A 23925-nucleotide genomic window follows, 5' to 3' on the forward strand; every position below is an offset into this window, starting at 1 on the left:
AGTGGGTTGGTGCCAGAGGAGCCCCAGCACGGCAGACAGGTGTGCCGGCAGGAGTACAGGCCACACCGCGCTCGCACAGACCCAGTGCTGCAACATGTTGTCCAAGAAACTACCAACTCCACAATTTAAAACACAGACAAGGGCTGGGAGTGGCCTGGGGGCAGCAGGGTATGGGAGCTGGTGAAGAGTTTTAGAATGAAAAAGTTCTGGAGATGGACAGAGATGATGGCTGCACAACAGTGTGGCTGTCCTTAATGCCACAGAAGTGTGCACTTAAAAATGTCCCAAACGACAATGTCTACAGTATGACTATTTTACTACAAAAAGAGAGAGATACAGCTGAAAAGCAGTAAGATTTCAAGTAAGATAAATTCAGCTGGGAGCCTCACAATGCCTCTATGAGTCCACAGATCAAAACTGAATTTCCTGAGGAAATCTTAGAACAAAACAAGCACACCTTGAATACCTGCCAAACACTCTGCACCCCGGTGGGTTATATTATTCCACCATGGGCAAATTTTCTAAAAGAACAGAGCACCTTCTCCCTAAAAGAGACGGGACTGTTGCCACAGTTTAGCTCCTAACACCTCCCCACAGTCCATGGAGATGACATGGTCACTATGACCATTATTAGTGTGTGGCTGTGTTATTTAGGGCTCTCGGCCAGCCAGCTGCCTCCATGTCCCCTTCTCTGTTGTAAGTGGGAACAAAATGCACACAGAAGTTCTGTACATGGCCTTGACAAGTGAGTGGCAGGACCAGGCCTGGACAAGGCTAGAGGCCCTATGCGATGCTGTAGGGGCCACACAGTCAACTCAGAGCCCGCAAGCTTCCTCCAGTTCCAGACTCACCACCAGGCAAGTCCCACCTAGCATAGAGCGAGAATTTGCTGGAAAACAAGTATCTCTTTTTGCTTGTGCAAAATATCCAAGTAGATTTAATAAAATGACGTCTGAGGTTAAACCATGGAGATAAGAAATCCAGTCTCAGAGCAACAAGTGGTTGTTCTTTTGAAAATTTTTTGTTTTTAATTTTTATTTTTTATTTCCTTGCTTATTTTTTATTTTTATTTGCTTTTTTTGTTGTTGTTGTTGTTGAGACAGGGTCCCACCCTATGCCCCTGAGCAGAGTGCAGTGGGCGTGTCAGCTCCCCACAACCTCAGACTCGGGCTGCGGGCACCCTGCTGCCTCAGCCTCCGGAAGCCGCTGGGATTACAGGTGCTCGCTGCGCGTCCGGCTGGGTTTTTCATATTTTTTTTAGGAGTCGGGGTCTCACTCTTGCTCAGACGAGTCTCAAACTCCTGAAAAGATCTTCCTGTATATCAAAGTGTTAAGACTTAACAGCCTTAACTTATAACCCTGACAGGGCTGCAAACTACCCAGAATAGTAGCTATCTATTCTTTAATTGCTTGCAAGCACCTCCCAGTCACCCAGTCATCAAGGCATTAAGAGACCTACAGGCTGCCCATTGCCAGGGGCTGCATCAAGCTCTTTGGCACCTCATAGACACAACATGAGAAGGGGTTTTGTACTAAAACAGTCTTCAAACTGAACGTGGCACATGAGTACCAGTCCATGTCCAGCCCTAACTGGAAGCCTGGCTATCTTTTCATCTACTAGAAAGTATATGCTGTTGCTCACTGAGGCAAATAGGGTGGGTAGAGCCCTGTGCTCTGGACTAATGAGAGCATAAAACAGTGTGTCTGCACCCTTCAGCACAGAGCTGCACCAAGCTGCTGAAACCCAAACGTGTATCCCAGTCACATTTTTAGGCTCTATATAAACCGTCTCGCTCCTGGTTTAGAATATTTCTGCTGACAGTTTTGCAGCTGGAGAAGCACAGGCTATAAATGGTTCATGGAAGCATGAACCCCCTGTGGGGTTATCAGACAGGTCTACCCAGAATTAAAGAACGTGGCATCTGGAGGTGGCTCTGGGACCACCCTGGCCCAGTTTGCTCAGCACGTGAAACCGAGGCCCAGAGAAGCCAAAGAACTTGTTTAAACTTATACAGCTGATAACTCACAAGGTCAAGGTGAAAACAGAAGCACCATCCACCCTCGTCGGTCTAGCACATGTCCCCCCCTCCATGCCTCTATCTCACCTCAGGTCACTGACCCTCAGCAGCCACTTGACAGTGGTCAAGGCCCTGGTGACCCCAGCCTCCCCTGAATGCTATCTCAGTTCCTCTCCCACACACATTCGCCCACCTCTCAGGCCTCAAGTCAAGAGCTGCCCTGGGAGGAGCCTTTCCTGGTCCCTCTCAGTCCCCACAGAATGGCTGTTCTCTTGTGCCCTGTGAGCTGCATGTGTGGCAAGGTGACTTTCATGTCCCACGACCCAGAGATTTCAGCCCTATGGAAGCAGGATCAGGCCACATGCATATCTGTGAACCCTGCCCTGAAGGCAGCATCAGAAGACACTTAGTGCTAAGAGACGGAGACCAAACTCCAGGACGGTGACGAGCTCTTGTCTAAGGGGAAAGATCCTCTACATGGTACCTTCCCCACCAAGAGGCACTGTCAGCCTCAGGTCTCTGTCCTGCCTGTGTGTTAGAACCATCTGGAAACTTTACCCAACCCAACACCAGAATAACTAAAACCAAACATGTAGGGAAGGGCCCAGGTATCCGGTTCTCCACAGCCCTCCAGAGAGTTTTTATACATAGTGAGGGCAAAGAACCACTAGTAGCAGCAAGAAACCCCAGAGTCCCTGCAGCAGGTTTCAGTGGCAACTCTGGAGATCCAGCCACCTGGCAGAGAAAGTGACCCTTGCAGACACTCACAAGAGTTTTCTAACTTGTCACACATGACAGATTAGAGCCCCAGGGGACATGGTCTTGAGCCAAGACTCAAACAGCACAGGCATCTGTGAGGGTGAAAAGCTTACTAGGCTACATACTTCAAGGGCAAATGACTCCCCGATATGCTGAGAAACAAGCAGAATTGTTACCTGCAGTGAACGTGGGCTGTGAGACTGGGTGGTGATGTCATCTCGGGAGCCCTGAAGGCCCAGCCACAATCACATGAGCCTGTGAGTCAGCAGCATTTTCCACATGCTGCAGCGTCTTAGAGATGTTCTGTAAGTATCTGTTGTATGTTAAAAATCACCATTTCTACACTCCTAGAAAAATAGTGCTTGGATATTGTGCAGTTACAACATATTTTCTCAATTGAGTGAAACCAACTAGCACCACTGGCCATGTCACTAATTTCTTTTAATAGATGAAATGCATCACTATACACAGCACACAATTCTATTTAAAGGATATCAATACACTAGACCTGGTTTATAAGGAAACAGGAAGGGCAGCCTTGTAGCCACATTTTACATAAAATGTCCCTTGATCTAAATGGACAGGACCTCAGAGAGGCTCAGCAGTGGAGAACAGGGAAGCTTGGCAGTGGAGAGAGGGGAGGAGAGGCAGTGGCTCATCAATGAAGAGAGAGGTGCTCACCTATGGGACAGGACATGGGCCCCCAACATATGTGCTCTGTGGAACAGTTCTGGGGCAGCCTAGGGGTGGGAGGAGGATCCTACCATCTCCCTTTACGAGAGAGGACAGTCAGGGTTGTCACGGTAGCGCTGTGGTCACACAGAGCTTCACTGGGGTTCCATTGCACACATTTTGGGAAATGTGGCTAACTCGTTAATAAATGTCAATGAGAATTGAACTCAAGTTGGAAGAGGCGAGTTCAGTCTCAAAATGGAGGTAAAAGCACCACCCAGTCGCCCCTAGCCCGACTCCTTCTGTTGCCGCCACCGCCATGGGGGACAGGGGGGCGGGGGATGATGAGGGCCATGATCCAAAGGAACCAGAGCAGTTGAGAAAACTGTTTATTGGTGGTCTGAGCTTTGAAAGTACAGATGATAGTTTAAGAGAACATTTTAAGAAATGGGGCACACTCACAGATTGTGTGGTAATGAGAGATCTCCAAAGAAAACGTTCCAGGAGCTTTGGTTTTGTGACTTACTCTTGTGTGGAAAAGGTGGATGCAGCAATGTGTGCTGGACTACACAAGGTTGATGGGCGTGTTGTGGAACCAAAGAGAGCTGTTTCTAGAGAGGATTCTGTAAAGCCTGGGGCCCATCTCACAGTGAAGAAAATTTTTGTTGGTGGTATTAAAGAAGATACAAAAGAATATAATTTGAGAGATTACTTTGAAAAGTATGGCAAGATTGAAACCATTGAAGTTATGGAAGACAGGCAGAGTGGAAAAAAGAGAGGATTTGCTTTCGTAACTTTTGATGATCATGATACTGTTGATAAAATTGTTGTTCAGAAATACCACACTATTAATGGGCATAATTGTGAAGTGAAAAAGGCCCTTTCTAAACAAGAGATGCAGTCTGCTGGATCACAAAGAAGTCGTGGAGGTGGATCTGGCGACTTTATGGGTCGGGGAAGAAACTTTAGAGGTGGTAGAGGTAATTTTGGCCATAGTGGAAACTTTGGTGGAAGAGGAGGATATGGTAGTGGAGGTGGTAGCAGCAGAGGTAGTTATGGAGGAGGTGATGGTGGATACAATGGATTTGGAGGTGATGGTGGGGACATGGCGGTGGTCCTGGTTACAGTAGTAGAGGGGGCTATGGTGGTGGTGGATCAGGATATGGAAATCAAAGTGGTGGATATGGTGGTAGAGAAGGATATGATGGTTACAATGAAGGAGAAAATTTTGGAGGTAATTATGGTGGTGGTGGGAACTAGAATGATTTTGGAAATTATAGTGGACAACAGCAATCAAATATGGACCCATGAAAGGGGGCAGTTTTGGTGAAAGAAGCTCGGGCAGTCCATATGGTGGTGGTTATGGATCTGGTGGTGGAAGTGGTGGATATGGTAGCAGAAGGTTCTAAAAATAACAGAAAAGGGCTACAGTTCCTAGCAGGAGAGAGAGCAAGGAGTTGTCAGGAAAGCTGCAGCTTACTTTGTGACAGTCGTCCCAAATGCATTAGAGGAACTGTAAAAATATGCCACAGAAGGAACGATGATCCATAGTCAGAAAAGTTACTGCAGCTTAAACAGGAAACCCTTCTAATTCAGGACTGACATAGCCACAGTTTGCAAAAATTGCAGCTCTTGATTAATGCAATGTAGTGACAATTAGATCTACATTCCTAAGGTTTTTTATCTGTTGTAGCTTTTTCTTTTTCTTTTCATTATATTGGGTATATCACCCCGTAAATTGTGGTAGTGGTACCAGAAATAAAAAATTAAGGAATTTTTAACTTTTAAAATAAATAAATAAATAAATGTCAAGGAGGCAAAGGTCAGAAGAAGCACAACCAGAAGAGATGCCTGCTCAAATCTATGACCCTCATCTGCCTGAAGACCACACGATAAGAAGGGGTGGGTGTAAGAGTGAACCTGCAACTGGGGCCATGCGCCCTGACGGCATCGCTCACCCACAGCCCAGGAGTCTGTGGACTAAGAAGAGGGGACAGAGTGGGAAGAAGCTGCCCCAAACCTGCACAGCAGGACCCACCACCTGCTCTGGCAATGAATTATGAGAGCCTTAACATGCTTGGCAGTTCCCTCCAGCAGACCCTTGCAGTCAGCGCTCACTGCAGCCTCACAGCCTGGAGGGGTATACCACGAAAGGTGGACAACTGACAGTCCCCATTAGTCTGTGCAAAGTTCAAGGCTAAGGCAAGTTGGGGTAGAACCAAAAATCAAAAGGAAGGTCCTCAACCTTCAGCTGAGGTTCTTGGTACAGCACACCCCTTCACTGTAAACAAAAGCTCTCTACTTTGTACAAGATCCACAAGAAGTCTTGTACTGCCTGATGAGGAAATTTGTAAAATAAATAATTATTCAAAAATCATTCTCACCACACCAAAGTTCCAAAGTGCTACAACAAATTCATTCCTCAAATAATCTATCTCCTCTTTACAAATTATTGAGAAATTGGCTTTTTTGTAAATACTAAAGACCAATTACATTATCTAAATGGCAATTATATCATTGAATGCCACATAAGCAATATTGGGGTCCTGCCCTGACAGCAGCGTCCGCTGAGACCTGTGGAAACTGGTGGCGATGGACTGAAGAAATATAGAGTTAGAAGCCACAGTAAAGAAAGACAAGAGACATGTCGTAGAATTAAGAATTAAAAGTGGGAGCTCAGCGATCCATTGCCCGTAGTGTGATTCCAGCAATGGCCTAGAGTGTTTGCTCCACTCTGATTTTATTGAAGTCTATTTGCCCAGAGGGTAAGATGAGGGAGGGAACAAAGACATCAGCAGTTTCTCCAATTGATCATATCAGCTCCTATTGTTATTATTATTAACCTTAAGGGTAGCCTTCAGAAATGTGAAATCTGAGCTTTGTATTAGGATAGCCTCCTGCTTGAGGTCACACACACAGATTTCTAGAGAGGTGTTAAGCTCTGCTAGCTCTCTGTGGAGTAAAACCACCAGCGTTCATCTTCTCTGAGGGATCAGTGAGAGAGAAGGAAGCATTTTCCTCCCATCACCACCACGGAGGATCTTCCTCTGTGATAAGGGATATAAGCTCTTCTGCCCATATCTCAGAGCTGGAGCTACTCCCTTGGTCTCTGCCCCAGGCAAATGCAAATCTCCACAATGGGTATCTGCCTTGCCTGTTTAATGGGCAGGAAATGCCCTAGAAGATGTATCTTTTCCTGGTTTGGGGATCAGGGTGATGTTTGCTTCATAGAACGTGTTGGGTAGTCTTCCTTCTTTTTCTACCTTTTGGAACAGGTTGTAATTCCTCTACTGGGCATATACCCAGAAGACCAAAAATCACATCATAACAAAGATATTTGTACCAGGATGTTTATTGCAGCCCAATTCATAATTGCTAAGTCATGGAAAAAGCCCAAGTGCCCATCGATCCACGAATGGATTAATAAATTGTGGTATATGTACACCATGGAATATTATGCAGCCTTAAAGAAAGATAGAGACTTTACCTCTTTTATGTCTACATGGATGGAAATGGAAAATATTCTTCTTAGTAAAGTATCTCAAGAATGGAAAAAAAAGTACCCAATGTACTCACCCCTACTATGAAACTAATTTAGGGCTCTCACATGAAAGCTATATAACCCAGTTACAACCTAAGAATAGGGGGAAGGGGGAAAGGGAAGGGAGGGAGGGGGGATGTGGGTAGGGGGAGGGAGGGGGGATGTGGGTAGAGGGAGGGGGACCGGTGGGATCACACCTGCGGTGCATCTTACAAGGATATATGTGAAACTTAGTAAATGTAGAATGTAAGTGTCTTAGCCCAATAACTGAAAAACGCCAGGAAGGCTATGTCAACCAGTATGATGAAAATGTGTCAAACGGTTTATGAAGCTAGTGTGTGATGCCCCATGATCATATCAATGTACACAGCTATGATTTAATAAAAAAAAAAAAAAGAAGATGTATCTTTTCTAGCACTTGCCATAATCTCTTCTATGGCCATTACTCTCCCCAGAATGCTCATAGACCTAGCAGCAGGGTGTTTGTAAGCTGTATCCCCTAACAGGCTAAAATTTCAGAAAAGGCAAGAAGCTTGCTAGCAATGGCTAGCTTAAATGTAAACTAGCTGACTTTTCTTTGTTCCCACTCACTCAACTTACTTTTCAGTTTTCCTCCCTTTCTGGGGGTGCTTTCCTTTGTGAAGAATGGGGTCTTCAGTCCCCATTCTGCCAGCAAGCAGTATTGAGAATAGGATGTAAAACAAATAATGCCATTCAGAGCATACATGAAACTAGAAAATCAAATGTGGGAGGCAGGGCAGAGACATGTGTGTTTCTGATGTTACGCTTCTATGAACGTACCTTCCAGGTCGTGAAACACCCTATGATAGTGAGGCCCTAGAAAGAGTTGGCATAGGTATTTGGGCTAAAGAAAGGCTACTGTGTGGGTGCCTCATGTCAGGATGAGGGCATCTGTGTATTTACCTGGGAGTTTTCATAACAACCCTAAAGAAGTCCAGACTCAGAGGACATGGTGGCTGTCTTCACAGGACCAGACTGGAAATCCAGCTTAGTCCTGCTTCAAACTCCTTTTCATTGCACCCTTTTCCACTTATGAGAATGTGGAATTCCACTCCCAGATGTGTGTGAATGCCAAGGCCTCTGTGCTTTCCCCACAGCCCCAGACCCACAGGGCTTCACTCTGCCTGGGCAGCACGGTCTCTTCAATTGCTACATGCAGCTGTCCCCACATGCACCTTGATTGCAAGAGTTTTATTGTTTTGTCTTATCCCTGGAACAGTCATGTGGCCCCACCAGAGGACAGTGACGATGTCTGGGGAAAGTTTTGACTATCAAGACTTGGGGCTGCTGTGGGTATCCAGGAGGCGGGGGGCCCAGGAAGAGCTGTGGGTGTCCAGGAAGCTGGGGGGAGGGGCGCTGTGGATGTCTAGGAGGCAGAAAGCCAGGGTGAGGGGGTGGTTGGAGACAGTCCTACAGCACAGGAGGATGCCCACAAGAAGGAATCATCCAACTCACAACCTCAACAGTGCCAAGGCTCAGAAGCCCTGCCTTGGAGTGACAATGTGATTTAATAAAAGTGCTTCCTCCCCTGTATGATGGGACCAAAATCACTATGAGACAACATACATGAAAACTTCAGTCCACAGTGAGTAAAGAGTCTGAGTTAGACAATCTGCCCACAAACTTCCCTCGAACAGGAGCCACCTCAAGTGCGTGTGATTCTACACAAAGTACAGGGCTCCTTTCACTGGCATTCAACAAGTGGGAAAGAATTTATTCTTTATATTGAAAATTCTTGATTAAAAGCAAATGCCACTATTATCTAAAAAGCACAACATTCTCCTATACTCCTCACCAAACAAGAAGTGAATATAGTAAAATACATAATTCATTTTAACAGGCCATGGAGCTACACTGGGTAACGTCACGGAATCATCTATTCATATAAAGACTATGTTTAAGTTTACTATTAAAATGCTTTGTCTTCTTTTAACAGAAGGTTAATGAAGAGATCACAATATAAATACTTGAGAAAAATTTCATCTGACAGCTCGTATTTTGCTATACAGGCTGGTTTTGACAATATTGATTCTTAGGTCATGTGTTGAATTATTCAGCAACACCTTAAGCTGTGATCACGAGCACAGCAGATAAACACTGGAAGTCAAATCTCTGAGTCGAAGCTGGCTGGTGGCACATCTCAGGTCAATATTTGTTTTATGTTTTTCCTCAGTTTATGCAAGTTTGAGTTGGCATGGAAACCCTAAAGTAAATGATCACAAAAAGCATGACAACTGGCATTCTGTTCATTCCAGCAACCCTACAAGAGGACGAGACACACTTCTGCAGTTTCTAGAGGTCTGAGGCGGAGGCCTTGACCAGCAGGGTGAACCCACACGTTCTAAGTACAGCCTGCTGGCCCATACCTAGTCCTACAAAATCAAACTCAGAGGCTGGGACCTGCAAATCTACATATTTAATTTGCATTGTTGTTTTGCATACAAAGTTTAGGAACTTAGGCTGGAAGACTGAACAATGGAAATCATTTGTCTGGCTCTGTACATAGCATGGGTTTCACTTCTACAGACTACCGACAATTCACTTAACGTGAAATCCACATCCACCTGCCACCTTATGAGCATTTTGCTTGTTACTTTTGTGCAGATTTCCTTTTCTAGAGAAGACTTGATAGGAAATGCTGTAAAACCTGGGAACGAGTATAAAAGGAATTACCATGGAACACACAGCTGAGTTCTGGGCCTGCAGGGTACACATCTCTTGGTGCTAGGCGCTGGTGACTTCAACATGCTGGGTCCCAGGTCTCTGGCCTTATTTTCCTTTTATTTATGTATTTGAATTATTTAATACATATGCAAACAGAAAAGTAAGACAATTCAGACAGTGGCAGTAACACAGAGACAGTCAAACAGGCCGACATGGCAGAGGAAGTCTCACAGGCAGCCGAGATGGAGGCTGTAGCAGGCACAGGGGGAGAAGCTGCTCCATGAGGAGACTGGCTCTGAGACTGGAAGGGAAAGAAGCCAGAGGGCCAGGGGTAAGGGACAGGCCCTGGGGGGTGTTATACCAGGAGGAGGGAACTATGTCACCAGAGGGCCGGGGGTAGGGGATGGGACATGGGGAATGCTGTACCATCAGAGGGAACTATAAAGAGCCTGGGATAAAAGCAAGGTGCTCATGAAATTATGATAGAAATTAAATAAGAAATCAAATGATGGATACAAAAGATTTTGTGAAATACAAAACTACTGGCAACACAAAATACTACTTTTTGTAACAGACACAATAGAATAGTTTCAGAACAGAAGCTGGGATAACAAAAGGCCTGGGACTGAGGTTAAGAGCAAACTAAGTAGCTGAAGCCACATTGCCCAGAGACCAAGACATGCCATGTACGTCTGCTGAAAGGAAAACGTCCCCAAGTATCTAAAGGGCTATATGCTTGTGGAGGAAAACATTTCATTTTAAATTGCTCCACAGCTATGAAAGGATTGAAATGACTTTAAGAAGATGGGATCTCAGCTCAGTATAGAACAAATATTCATAGGAGCTGCAGGAAAACAGACTGGCTAGGAGGGGAGGAGCTCCACGTGCCTGGAGGTGACCAAGGACAGGCTGATAGAACTAGATGACCTGTGAAGACCCTTATGACCCTCTGAAAACACACACACAATATCTCTCTCTCACAAGCTCTATAACAGTGAGATGGCCTCTGCACTTGGCACTTTACAACCTTAAGGATAATTGAAAAAAACTTGAGAAACAACAAGGAATCTATCATGTTCCCAAATGCTTTACCACCCAGGGATAAAATGTGTCTTTGTCTCTGCAATAACTAATACATATTTCAAAAGGGCAAATTTAGAGACAGAATAGACTAACATTCACTTGAAATCTATGGTTAATTTGCAGTGGTGTTTTACAAGTAAACACTATACACCTACAGCAGAACCTCTGCAGGTGACCACACTGGTCAGCACACGGAGGTGGTCACCACCAGCAATGAGGCTGCTGTGCTGACTCACACATATGACACATGTCCGGTCCGGGAACATTAGGTAACCTTAAGGAGGTGGTCAGTGTAGAAAAGGGGTCAACTAAGGAGGTTCTACTGTATTATGACTTACTAAAATAATTACTATATTTTAACAAAAATGTGTCCAGACTCCATTATTTCCCAATAGGTGGTAACATTGGTATGTCAATACATAGCCAAGACCTTAGCAAACAGGGATGGGGTCTTCTGTTGGCTTATTGTTTAATGGGAACCATGAACACAGAGATGGTTTCCTCATTAAAAGTCCTGAGAGAGCATCACTGGCCTTTATTTATAATATTTTCCTATTCTCTCTAGTAAATAAAAGGAAAAAAAAGATAACTGAATTGCTACCTGATTACCTGAGATAAAATGCTAAACAAGTAATAAGCTACAATTGGGAGTAAGACCAGAATCAAACTTGAAAAGCTAAACATTATTAAATGGCTTTTTATAGAAAATACTTATGGTTCCACATCCAGATGTATCTGGCACATGCATATGTACTTCAGCAAAAACTCTCTTAATACCTACATATACTTTGTATTTATTATATTAAGTATGTTTCTTAAGCACTTTTTGTAAATAAAATTATATCATGACTCTCTTAGGCTGGTTTGTAAAAAAAAGAAGAAACTTGCAATAAATTCTTCCATAAAATAAAAGGCTATGTCCATACAGATATTCATAAAATTATACCTGACTTTATAAAAACCAGGAACGCCAAATAAGAGGTTTACAAAAAATTAAAATAAAAAGTTTAGCAGCTTCTGAACCTAATAAAGCAGGTAATCCCAATGTTATTTGGAGTGTTATAGAGCACAGAGAAAGTTTCCATTTTGGAACGACTTTCTCCAGAAAAGACTCCATAGAGAAAAAAACCTATAGAACAATCTTGCTCAGGAATATAGATTAAAAATTTCTAAATAAAATATTAGCAAACAAAGCAGCACATTAAAAAGCTAATACTCTATGACCAAACATGGTTTATTCTTAGAATAAAAGACTAGTTCAATATCAGAAAATCTGTTAGTATAAATTGCCACATTAGACAAATATTATTTTAATTATTATTTCCTTAGACATTGAAGTGTCATTAGACGAAATGTAATGCATGTTGTAGATAAAATTTTTTGAACTGTAAACAGTACATATATCACTAGTTTGATAAAAATGTTTGTTTCAATCCCCAAATCAGCATTTATGCTAAATGAGGATAGTTTAGATATATCCTCATAAAAAGCAAGAATAAGACACAAGTGTGTAGGCGCAAACCACTCATACAAGCAATAACCTCATTAAATCTCCAGACAATCATGCTGAGTAAAAAATGTTAATCCCAGAAGGTTACATACTATGTTTTCCTTTATATTACAATCTTGAAATGACAAGTTTATACAAATGGAGAACACATTAATGCTAAAAAAAAAAAAAAAAAAGTTTAGCAGTTTATGTAAAGAAACATTCATTACAGAACTCTGTATAAAGGCCTTCTTCTAGGGCTAAACAATTTCTATTTATATCCACAATATTTTAGAAGCATACCTAGTCCATATTTATATAACCTATAGTCTGAACACTTTTTGATTAATTTTCTTTAGGTTCACCTATCTTTTAGCTCATGTTGTGCTATTTTATTAAACTTCAATCCTTTATAGCTCAAGAGAGACAGCAGACCTGGATTAGTGGTCTTGGGAAATACCAGTGTCTCTGTGCATAAGTGGTGCCCCTCACATCACCTGACTGCCTAAAACCAAGCCCTCAATGGGTAAAAAATGTTAATCCTAGAAGGTTACACGCTATGTTTTCCTTTATATTACAGTCACTATTCTTTACATAAAGCATCACGATTCCTCAAAGCATTTCTAACTATATTTTCTTCTGGCTAAAGCACAGAAAAGGCTGACAAGGCCACAGAACAACATGTGGGGCTGATGAGGAGACCAAGTCTCCTATCCAAAGTCCACTGTGTTTGCCAGGACCCTTCTCTGCAGAGTGTGAGGTGTGATGTGTTAGCCACTGAAGAATGGAATCCCTTAGAATGATACTGTTAGCAACCTGGGTGGGTTGCCCTGTCTATCTTCCCTCTCTAAAAAGATCTAAGATCTTCTACCCTTTTTTCCCCTTCTCAAGTAACAAGAAATAGGGATAACTCTGGATTTCCCAAGCCTTCTCATCCTCACTGAATCTCTTTGTTACCTCCTTTTACAAGAGTGTGCAATTTCTTCCCTTGGATTTGTGTGCAAATCTGTGAAGAGTCTCCCAGGCAGGAGCACATGACAATGGGATGGCTCTAAGACAAGACGGAGCCACAGACCGCACAGCACAGCACACTGCAGAGCCCTCCACTGACAGCAGGACAGGAGTGATTTCCTCCCAATGTCAGAGCTCAGTTCATCAGTTACTTCGCAAGTTCAATCCAATTTCTCAAAAGGCAATAACACAATCTTCCAACTTAATTATCTTCATTGAAAGTATTTAAAAGCCTTTGCTGAGACACATTTCTTTCTGTGTTAGGCAGGATTAACATCAAGTGAGCAGCCTGGGTAGACTAAATAAAAGGCTGACATTTGAGAACACAACATTTCTTTCAAGGGAGAAATTTTTCCTTGGAGAGGACACCAAAAAGAACCTCAGATAATGGCATAAAGGTATATTCATTATACCTATGCTTTAAAAGCCAGATTCTCAAGAACATTCTATACATGTGTTCAACATTCTGCAGAATTAGAATATTACAATCTGATGACTTATACAATAATGTTAATTAACTAAGGGAAGTTTAAAGCTCAGAGAAGGAGTTTTTAAAAACACAACAACAAGAGATAATTTATGATGAGAATGCCATTCCGTATCAATACCACTAAGGAAAATGATAGCTTTTTCCATAGAAATAGTTATGAAGAAACAGTTGAGTTTATTTTGAAAGCATTTCAATACATCACTCACCAAAACCCCAAAAGTTTTAGTCCCAAACCAGTTCTTTCCATTTCCTTTTGAGAACCAGAAGAATAATCAACCCACATTTTGTAACAATCATTTTTTTTTTTGATAACTTACTAGGGAAAAATGTCGTTTTAAAACACTTTTTGAGTAAATTTGCAAGCAAAAATTAGTAAAAGGGCATAAAGGAGAAATTCTTCAGTTCAATCTCTGTTTAACTTTTATTATTACTGCCCAGCGTGTAAAACTCAGCTTGTAAAACTCAGGCCTCAACCCTGGGAGGTAGACAGCCTTCTTCACAACAATGGAGAGTCAATTAATGGGTGTATCACTTCATTCTAAACCTGTTGTGAGGTGTTTATGTGCTCAAACTCAGGGAACTTACTTTATACACCTGCCCATAGGTTCCATTTCCAACAAGTTCCACCAATTCAAAGATCCCTGCAGGATCCTGAAAGAAAAAGTCAAACAACAAAAATTTAAAACAATATTCTAGGCATTGTCTTAATCAAAAACAAATACTTATTTAAAATAAGCAAATAAATAATAACTTTAGCTTTAAGAGCTCTCCTGTGTTAATATTAAATGCTACCAACATTTCAAAATTTAAGTCAGCTGCAGCTATGAGATCAGTCCAATTCCATTTTGCTTCTAGTTTACATTTCTCTGAAATAGGTTTAGATCAGGTAATAGCAGATGTTTCTTTGACTGAAACAATAAAGAATCCACACATTTCTCACTGTCAGATGGAGATACACTTGCAGGAGGCACAGCAAGTGACTTGGCAGACTCATGTTCCTGATGAGTTCCCATTTCTGAAGCTGTTTCTCTCTGAAATGCCTGAGCTGCTTCTTACGTTGAGATAGGCAGTTAAGGCTGTACTTCCCGAGTGTGGGCAGTCTTACCCATGGGAACCGGCAGTTTTCAAGAGCAAATGGAATCAACACAACTACCACACACACTCAGCATGGCGGCTCCCATCTGTGTGGGAGGCCAGCTCTTTGGGAGGCCAAAGTGGAAGGACTGCTTGAGCTCAGGCATTGGAGACCAGCCTGAGCAAGAGCAAGACCTGTCTTTCCTAAAAGTAGAAAAACTAGGGCAACGCCTGTGGCTCAAGGAGTAGGGTGCCGGCCTCATATACCGGGGGTGGCAGGTTTGAACCTGGCACTGGCCAAAAACTGCAAGAAAAAAAAAAAAAAAGGTAGAAAAACTACCCAGTGTTTTTCTTTGCATTTATCTCCCCTCTCTGTGTCACTCCAAAGTCCACTCCTGCAGGACATGCAGAGTGATGGCAGGGTTTAAGCACAAACTAACCCAGCGAACCACACAGGTTCTTCCCATCAAACTGTATACTAAGCCTAAGAGTCAGCTACATGCTACAGTGCTCAATAAATGGCCAATAATTACTGCTATTTTTACTGAACTATCTACTATCCCAAAAAGTTGAAAAGAAAAATCAAAGCCTATAAATTCAACTCAGAGACAAAAATTGACTTTTAGCCCAACTGATTCCTACCTGGACAGAAAATGCTTCTTTAAAAGCAATAAATCAAGAACCACAAATTTAAATGCCTACAGCGGACAGGCAAGTAGCGTGAATGAGTCAAGTGGCCGGGCAGGGCCCATGGCAAGCTGGGCGTCCATCTCAGTGGGGGAGAAATGGGTAGGTGGGTTTACTAGGCCAGAGCTACCGGCTGTCACATCAACACAGAAGCACAATATGGCCTGGTCTAAAGATCTTTTGAGAAAAACTGAACACTTTGCTTAACATGAGAGCTCCTAATTTTCAAGTGTTAAGCATTTAATTTAAAAAAAATACTCTGAGAGGCCAGGCATGGTAGCTCACACCTGTGCTCCCACCACTTGGGAGGCCAAGGCGGGTAGATTGCCTGAGCTCACAGGTTCGAGACCAGCCTAAGACAGAGCAAGACTTCATCTCTAAAAATAGCCGGGCATTGTGGAGGGTGCCTACAGTCCCAGCTACTTGGGAGACTGAGGCAAGAGAATCGCTTAAGTCCAGGAGTCTGAGGTTGCTGTGAGCTATAACGCCAGGGCATTCTACCAAAGGTGACAAAGTAAGACTCTATCTCAAAAAAACAAAAAACAAACACAAAAACACAAAACTACCCTGAGGAACACAAAACATGGCTACAACCTCTGGCCTATCTCCAGTCTGCACCTGCATGAGAACACCCCAGGTATTACAACCCAGGCATGAAGAGGAGAGGAGGGGATGGCCTGGGCTTTAGATACAGATAGACCTGGATCAAAGCAGCTCATCCTTGACTGGCTGTGTGACCCTGGGGGCCCTAAGGATCCACATGGCATCTGCCAGCAGCACTCCTGTGACAAGCAAGCAAGCCTCACAAACACCTGCATGTAGCCAGTGATCTGTCAATGCTTCCTGGTGGCCACCTTTATGCTGCAGAATTCCATACCCCAACACAGCATTTGGATGGGTGAGAGCTGCTTCCTGGAAGGAAGGCAAGCAAGTTTGATGTGTGAATCAGGGACTCAACAGTCACAGTCTTTAGTAAGTCAGACTCAAGAAAAGCCCCTAGGTACATGCCTTCAAAGATTCCACATGAAGATACAAAACAATAACAAGAAGCAAACAAGCAAGAAACCCCAAAAGAGTCAGCTCTTTTCTGAGAAGGACAGGTGTCAGCGTCACCTGCTCTTATAATGCCAGAAGGGCAACAATCCACACCCATGCCTGGAAAACTGTCCTCAACTGAAGGGCTTCACTTCACCCAAGATCGCAAGCTCCAGGACAGGGATGGGGACAGTCATGTGCAAGGACCAGTTGGTAGAGGTGGCGTAGAGGCCCCGCGCTTCAAGGCATGATGGTACTGAAGGGCTGTCCTGTCTCCAAAATGAGTGGGGTCAGGTGAAGATTTCATCTCCACTGCATCTTGGCTCAGCTCTTCACGAAGCACAGAAACCCAGCTATGCCCCCACCAAGCAGGTTCCAGACAGAACCTTGGGATGGTTTCAGGACTAGAGCTCTGAGTCGACCGACACCCACAGCTGGAATGCACTGTCCAGGCCACCTGGGAGGTCTCAAGATGGGAAAGAAAAATCTGTTTAACTACCAGGCCATTAGAGCAGCAAGTTTTATTACAAATGGAATTAGAAAGAAATGAAGAAGAGAGAAAAAAAGCAGCAGCCCATAAATTGTGGCAGCTGCTGTCTATGGCTGAGCTGTGCCTCCCAGGAACTGTTTGCCCAGTGGTGTTTCTGCAACACATTTGGAGACAGGCTCTACATTTGCTTGAAATATCTCAATTGTATTTTCAACATTCATTTCTCTTAACAAAAAAATTATTAACAAACAAATCTTAACAAACAAATATTTTTTTCATATATATATATATATATATATATGGGGTGGGGTTCAAGGGTGGGGTCCCTTGAACAACACTCTCTCATGGAGGAGGGTGAAGGAAGACCACACTGAGCCAAGGAAAGAGCTAAGCTGAAACAACCCAACATGCTCTGGAGCCAGAACAACCCCCTCGGAATCCTCCTGCCTTGGAGTACGGAGCCTCTGCACCCACCTCCATATATATATATGAAAGAAAGAGCTCCAGGGTGGTAACTAATGGCTCCCTTAAGGAACCTAGGAACCAAGCAGGGGTGTAAGGAGGGGCAGGTGCAGGGCAGGGGAGTGCTCCCACATGCAGGGTTACCCCTCATGGACCCCTCAGGGCTGAGGTCAGCAGGACATTGCAGAAGGATCTGGGCAGCTGACTCAAGAGTGCTTTCTCTCCTTGAATCATCTGTTAAAAGGCAGACGGCCCAGCCAACCTGAGCCATGGGGGCTTAAAGCTAAGGCTTCCACATACCCAAGGGCCTGAGGAGCAAAGGCCAGAGACTAAACGGGTTAACCTGAGGGACAGACAGTGCTGATGCCTGGGGCAGGAGCGAGACTGAAGACAGACGCTGAGCTAGGTGCTCCCCTTGGAACAAACCCTAGGACTCGGAGACTTACACTGAGGAAGGGTGGAGTCCCTTGAACAACACTCTCTCCTGGAGGAGGGTGAAGGAAGACCACACTGAGCCAAGGAAAGAGCTAAGCTGAAACAACCCAACATGCTCTGGAGCCAGAACAACCCCCTCGGAATCCTCCTGCCTTGGAGCACGGAGCCTCTGCACCCACCTCCAGTGACTGGTCCTTACACACACGGGGCTTCTGCACCCACCTCCAGTGACTGGTCCTTACACACAGCTGCCCTCATCCCCATCCTAGAGGTTGTGATCTTGGGTGAAGTGAGACCCTTCAGATGAAGACAATTTTCAAGTGAGAGCAGTTGTTAGCTGCCTACACCTTGAGCAGCTGAACAGCAAGTGCAATAGTAGTGGAGAGGGAATATGGGTGACACACAGAACCTGGGTGACACATGGCACCCATTACAAGCTTTATGGATAGAACCAGGAACCAGTGTGGGACTTGAAGAGAAGGCTGCGAGCACCTGCCTTTTGCAGAACCCTGGCCGTGGTCAGATGGAGCAGCACGGCTGCAGCCATGGTTTATTGGGGGTTGGGGGGAAAGCTCTCTGAGACCCTGGACAGCAAGATACAGTGACACCGTTGTCACTGAGTGCCTATAGGATGGATCAGCCTGTGAGTAGAGTCAGTAGATGGGTGTGGGGCACACTTGAGATGAATCTTTTCACTTAGTGATTAAGATGAAGATGAGAGGCAGGGAAGCCAACCTCTAGGGTGTGGGCAGAGCAGTAAAATCTATGAGTGAGATATAGGTATGAAGGGAGATGGAGGAAAGGGTTTTATCCAGCAAGGGCAGGAGGGCTCAGCAGTGCACCTGCCTCAGAGTGAGCGGTTAGGGCAAGACTGAGAAGAGACCATTACACATTTGGTCATGGAGAGGTTTTGGAGAGACCACTTTAGAAGTCCTGCTGGAAGAAGCACATGGAGGGATGCTTGCTCACACCGTGGAAGCTATGTCAATGTCACTGTCCACTGGAATGTGACCAGGGATGAAGTGCATCTGTGAGGAGTGTCTGCACACATCCAGCCCTCCAGGTGCTGGGATTGGGGAAGAGAGAAAAGGTGTCCTGAGTTGTCACTGGACAACACTCTACATCCTACTGTCCAGGGTCTCAGACAGTTGTCGGCCTCCCTCCCCCATAAATCATGGCTACAGCCCTGCTGCTCCGTCTGACCATGGCCAGGGTTCTGCAGAAGGCAGGTGCTGCAGCCTTCTCTTCCAGTCTCACACGGTTCTCGGTTCTAACCACAATGCTTGTAGTGGGTGCCGTGTGTCACCCAGGTTCCCCATGTCACCCAAGTCCTGTGTGTCACCAGGTCCCATGTGTCACCCAGGTCCCGTGTGTCACCCAGGTCCCCCGTGTCTCCCAGGTCCCTTGTGTCACCCAGGTCCTCTGTGTCACCCAGGTCCCCTCTCCACTACCAAGGCACTTTCTGTCCCCCTTGTAGTCCAATTACACATACTTGCTTTCTATCAATTCTTTCCTCCTTTCAAACGATTATTCACACTGATCTTTCTAAAATAGACGTTTCTAGTCATGACTCTCCATGACTTAAAATAACTTCAGGTGCATTTCAGATTGGAAGTCAAGGCCCTGCCATTCCTAGGCCTGGCCAACATCCCCCCCTGCCATCCACCATTCTGTGCTGGGACCAACCACCTCAAACAACTCGCCATTTCTCTGACATATGTGCTGTGCTCCCTGCCTGGGTCATAACACCCAGCAACCAGTGTCGTAGCTCTGCCATTCTTCATCCAATAAGCCCACCCTCAGAAGCCCCTCTCACCACTACCTCTTAGAAGCCTTCCTCTCGTCAGTGCCACCGCCTCTCTGCCCGCAGCACATCATAGGCAGCTCTGTGGTAGCCACCTGTATGCGTGCTGTCCCCCTTACACTCTCTCTCTGGACAAACTATAACAGGAACTGACGTATCTACCTCAGCATTTTCCAGCACTTAGCCTCACGTCCAACACAGAACTGTTAGACACAACTGTTTACTGGATAAAGCTGGTGTCCATTCTATTTCTCCAATACAGACAGAAGAAGTTGCATAAAGGAAGGGTGATGTGCCACAGACCCAGCAACCTGCACCCCTGCTTTTCATCCTAGACAAGCTGTTCCAGTCACCCAAGTACCTCATGCCTCTTACCTCAACCCTAAAGGTACAAAGCTGTCACACGTATAAGCCTCTACCATATTCCCAACTCCTAGAAAAAAAATCCATAAAACCCCTTGGTGTATACCGTGCCTCACATGCGTTGAGAAGATAAACCGTCAGGATGTGATCATATGCCAGGCAGCACGGTGAGTGAGGCATTCCTAATAATCATGTCACAAAGGCAGGCGAGCCAAGAGACCAGGATCAGCCTGATCCTTGCCTTCGTGTTTGCTTAGCTGCTCTGAAAGCCAAGATAAGGGCCTGGGGAAGGTTACACGCACCAAGGAGCAAAGAGCAGATCACTGACATTTACCAAAGTCAAGAATCCCTGGAGGCTACACAGGCCTTTATTCAGATCTTAACCTTTGCTGGAAGGCTGAGAAGAGAATTTAATTCCAAGGTAAAGTAATTTACATTATTTTTTAATGAAATATAACTACATATCAGAAGGCAGGCTATTCCCTGAAAGAAAACGTAACTTTTCAGCAAGTACTGATGAAGGCAAATGTGGATAGTCATTACAATAAAAATTACAATACAAGCTGACATTTCAGAAGCTTATGTGTCAGAAACTATTCTAAGCATTTTCCATGAATAGCTCATTTAATCATCACAGCAGGGTGCTATTCACCTCTTCATTTTACAGATGAGGAAACTGAGGCTCTAGGAGATCAACTGTCTGGTTAAGACACTGCTGACAGAAGGCAGGGCTGGGTCTGCACCAGCTAGTCAGAGTCCACACCCTGAGCTCTTAACCACTGTGCCACTGGCTCTGTGGAATGAGTCCTCTGCCCTTGAGTTGCCTCTCATTAGCTCTCCAGCCCGAGGCAAGTTTCCTAACCACGCTGAGCCTCAGTTTCTTCATCTTTAAAACAGGGACATCGCTTCCCTCCAGGATGACTAGGCTCAGGACCAACGCAGGACAAGACTGCAATAAATATTCACCTTTTCTTTTTTTTCTCTTTGAAAATGAGTTTATTCAATAAACAAGGAATATCACATAGAAAAATGCAATCTGCATTTCACAGATTTTCAATTTTTAAAAAAGCCAATAAAACTAATAAAACCAATGTTAAAAAAAAAATGACATACTGCTTTTCAACCAGTATCATCGCATGCTTAGCAAACAGGGTCAGATATTTATAAATATACAGAAGTCGTTTAGAAACTAGTAAGACACAGGCTCCTGTCAGCTGGTGGATGCAGCAGGGCTGGGACCATGCCCGGCCTCACAGCAGAGTGGAGGCTTCAGGTCTAGGGATTGACATTCCAGACATTCTCCCAGGTCCCCTGGATGATACTGGATTTATAAGCACACTAAATTAAAGTCTCTGGACTTCTTCTCTAAGACTGAAAAGGAAAACTTAAGTGTCCAAGACAACGGCTGCCTTAGTGTCACAAGTGATGATGCGTGTTCTTTCCAATCCCCAGCACAAGGTGGGATACAGAGGGTTGAGCAAGCCCTGAGCCACAGCCTGAACAGACTCTGGACACCTTCTCTGGGATGCCTCCTAAGACACAGCCCTTCTGGGACAGAACCTCTCACCTGAGGCCACTGGTCCTTTGGCAGGTGAGCTAAACCCAAGAGAACATGGGGCTGACTGGCTCCCAGAACACCTGCCCACCTGGAGTCCTACAGACACTTGCCAAAAGGCTGTGCTTACTCTAAACATACAGGCCTTAAAAAGACCAAAATGTTATTTCTCTTAAAGCCATATTTAGCAACTTTCTTTTTTTTTTTTTTTTTTTATTTATTTAGCAACTTTCTTACTCAGTTTCAGCCCTAACTGAGGAGCATATGCTTACAAAAGCAAAACAGAACAAAGAAAACAGGGACAGTAGGAGAACTCTCCGCATCTTCAGGCTTTTCAACACCATCTTCCAAGAACAGGCCAGGAAACTGTGCTGACTCAGTACCCCAGACAGGGCAGTCCTCAAACAGTTTTTTACTCTAACTTCCCCCCTCCTAATGTCATGGGGGTTTGAAAAGTCAAAGGTTGTACCCTACACAATGAGATTTACTCTACGTACACCTGGCACCCCCCATAGCCAAATCCAGTATGTTATGCCCAAGGAAGAAGTGGGATGCCAGCCTTGCCTCCAGTGCCTGGCATCTAGAGACGGCATTTGATGTGAGCAAACAGCGACCTATACAAGGTCACTAAATTACCATGACGACAGGTGCAGACAGGAAAATGCACCCCAAGATGCACATTTTACATCAGGACATCTAGAATGTAGCCCAGAATCTTAACTTCATTAACATACTAGCCCAAGGAATGCATCTCAAGTGGAACAGATAATTAAAGTAAAAAATATATACACATACAGATGTAATAAAATGGAAACAGAACCCTGACCATTGATGTTTTTCACTTCATCACCTGTATAGAACAACAGATTAAACCACATAGAAATATCCAAGGATGGGTTCACAACAGTTCAAGTTCAAGTTTGGGCTCGACCACGACTAGCGTGACTGACTTTTCACTGCACTGCAATCCTCCTGCTGGTGGTGTGGGAATGTGCTCCCCCGGCGGCATGCTCTACAAGGCCACCCTGTGCTGGATGTGCTCCCCCACCAGCACTCACATCGTCCTGAGTGCAGGTGACTGCAGGACATCATCTGCCCCAGCACAGTATGCCTGGCTGACTCTGCTATCCGTTTACCAACACTAGTCCCTCACTGGCTGGTCAGCTCCTGGCAAAGTCAGGACACAGGCTCAGGACAGAGCCTCTCGAAACTGATCCTGGGTGCTGGTGTCTTCCAATGTGACTGTCAGCTCTCAGGACGGGAAGACCAGAGCCCCGCCCTCTGTTCAGTGTGCTGCCTGCTATTTCCACCAGCTGACTTGTGGCAGCCAGAGCAGGGAGGGGCTCTCCAAGCTCCTGACACCCTCACATGGCCCCACAGACTCCATAGTGCCGGCCAGCGCTCACCTCAGCAGCTTCTAGCATTAGATTTGAAGCCTAACTCCCAAGATGAGTAGCTGAAAAACCTTACGCTATGTAAAAAGCTATAAGGACATTATTGCCATCTTTGGGATAGACAGCCTAAACACTTTACACACACTTTCATATTTAATCCTTATAGCAACCTGAGAAATAGATATTACTAACCCCAAGTTTCAGATGATAAAAAGGCTTCAAGGAATTAAATAACCAGCCCAAGGTAAATGGTAGAAATACCAGTCAAGACCAAACTATAAATGGAAGGTAAAATACCTCCCGTAGAGGATCAGAAAAAAGATACATGAAGTGTTCTGCACAATGCCTGGCAGTGCCTAATTAATGCCGGCACCCAGAATACACTGGAGCCACTGGCATTACAACACTGCCCATGGTGATAACGGCATTGGCCAGTATAGAGCCAGCAGTCAAATCCAGATACATATATTTTTTTAGATTTGGTTTCCACTTTTTGCCTTCACAAAATTAAAGAGGCTTAAAATTTAATAACAATAACAATGTTTAAGTTAAGGACTACAAACAAAAACCTCGTAAAGAAAGAACGAGGATAAATACAATTGGAAAAGAAATCAAATGACTGCTACAATGAAATATTGAGCAATAATAATAATAATGCAAAAAAAGTAACATTCACATTGTCAGATAAAAGTATGTCTATCATAGAATGCTTTGACTCTGAGGTTCAGTATGGAGTCATCAGTTAACTTCTTTTTTTTTCCAAAGTCTCAAAAAATAGAGAATATTTATTTTTATAAATAAAAATAGAAGATAATTTCAAAAAACAGATCATGTCAAACCTTATAGACAATAGAAAAAGAAGAAATACTTCAAAATCA

At 44.3% G+C, this 23925-nt stretch overlaps 1 protein-coding gene and 1 pseudogene across 8 annotated transcripts in view; one reads left to right on the plus strand and one right to left on the minus strand.

Annotated features, from left to right (window-relative positions):
• TNIK (TRAF2 and NCK interacting kinase) overlaps nt 1–23925 on the minus strand; it is a 395211-nt gene that overhangs the window by 293187 nt on the left and 78099 nt on the right. For all 8 annotated transcript variants that reach the window (XM_053599576.1, XM_053599575.1, XM_053599573.1 and 5 more), the window contains exon 2: nt 14334–14399. In XM_053599576.1, the coding sequence (XP_053455551.1) occupies nt 14334–14399 (66 nt within the window). The remainder of the gene's footprint in view (nt 1–14333; nt 14400–23925) is intronic.
• Nucleotides 3769–4858, plus strand: LOC128592374 (heterogeneous nuclear ribonucleoprotein A3-like; annotated as a pseudogene).

The sequence above is a fragment of the Nycticebus coucang genome, chromosome 8 (assembly GCF_027406575.1).
Source record: "Nycticebus coucang isolate mNycCou1 chromosome 8, mNycCou1.pri, whole genome shotgun sequence".
Classification (NCBI taxonomy): Eukaryota; Metazoa; Chordata; class Mammalia; order Primates; family Lorisidae; genus Nycticebus; species Nycticebus coucang.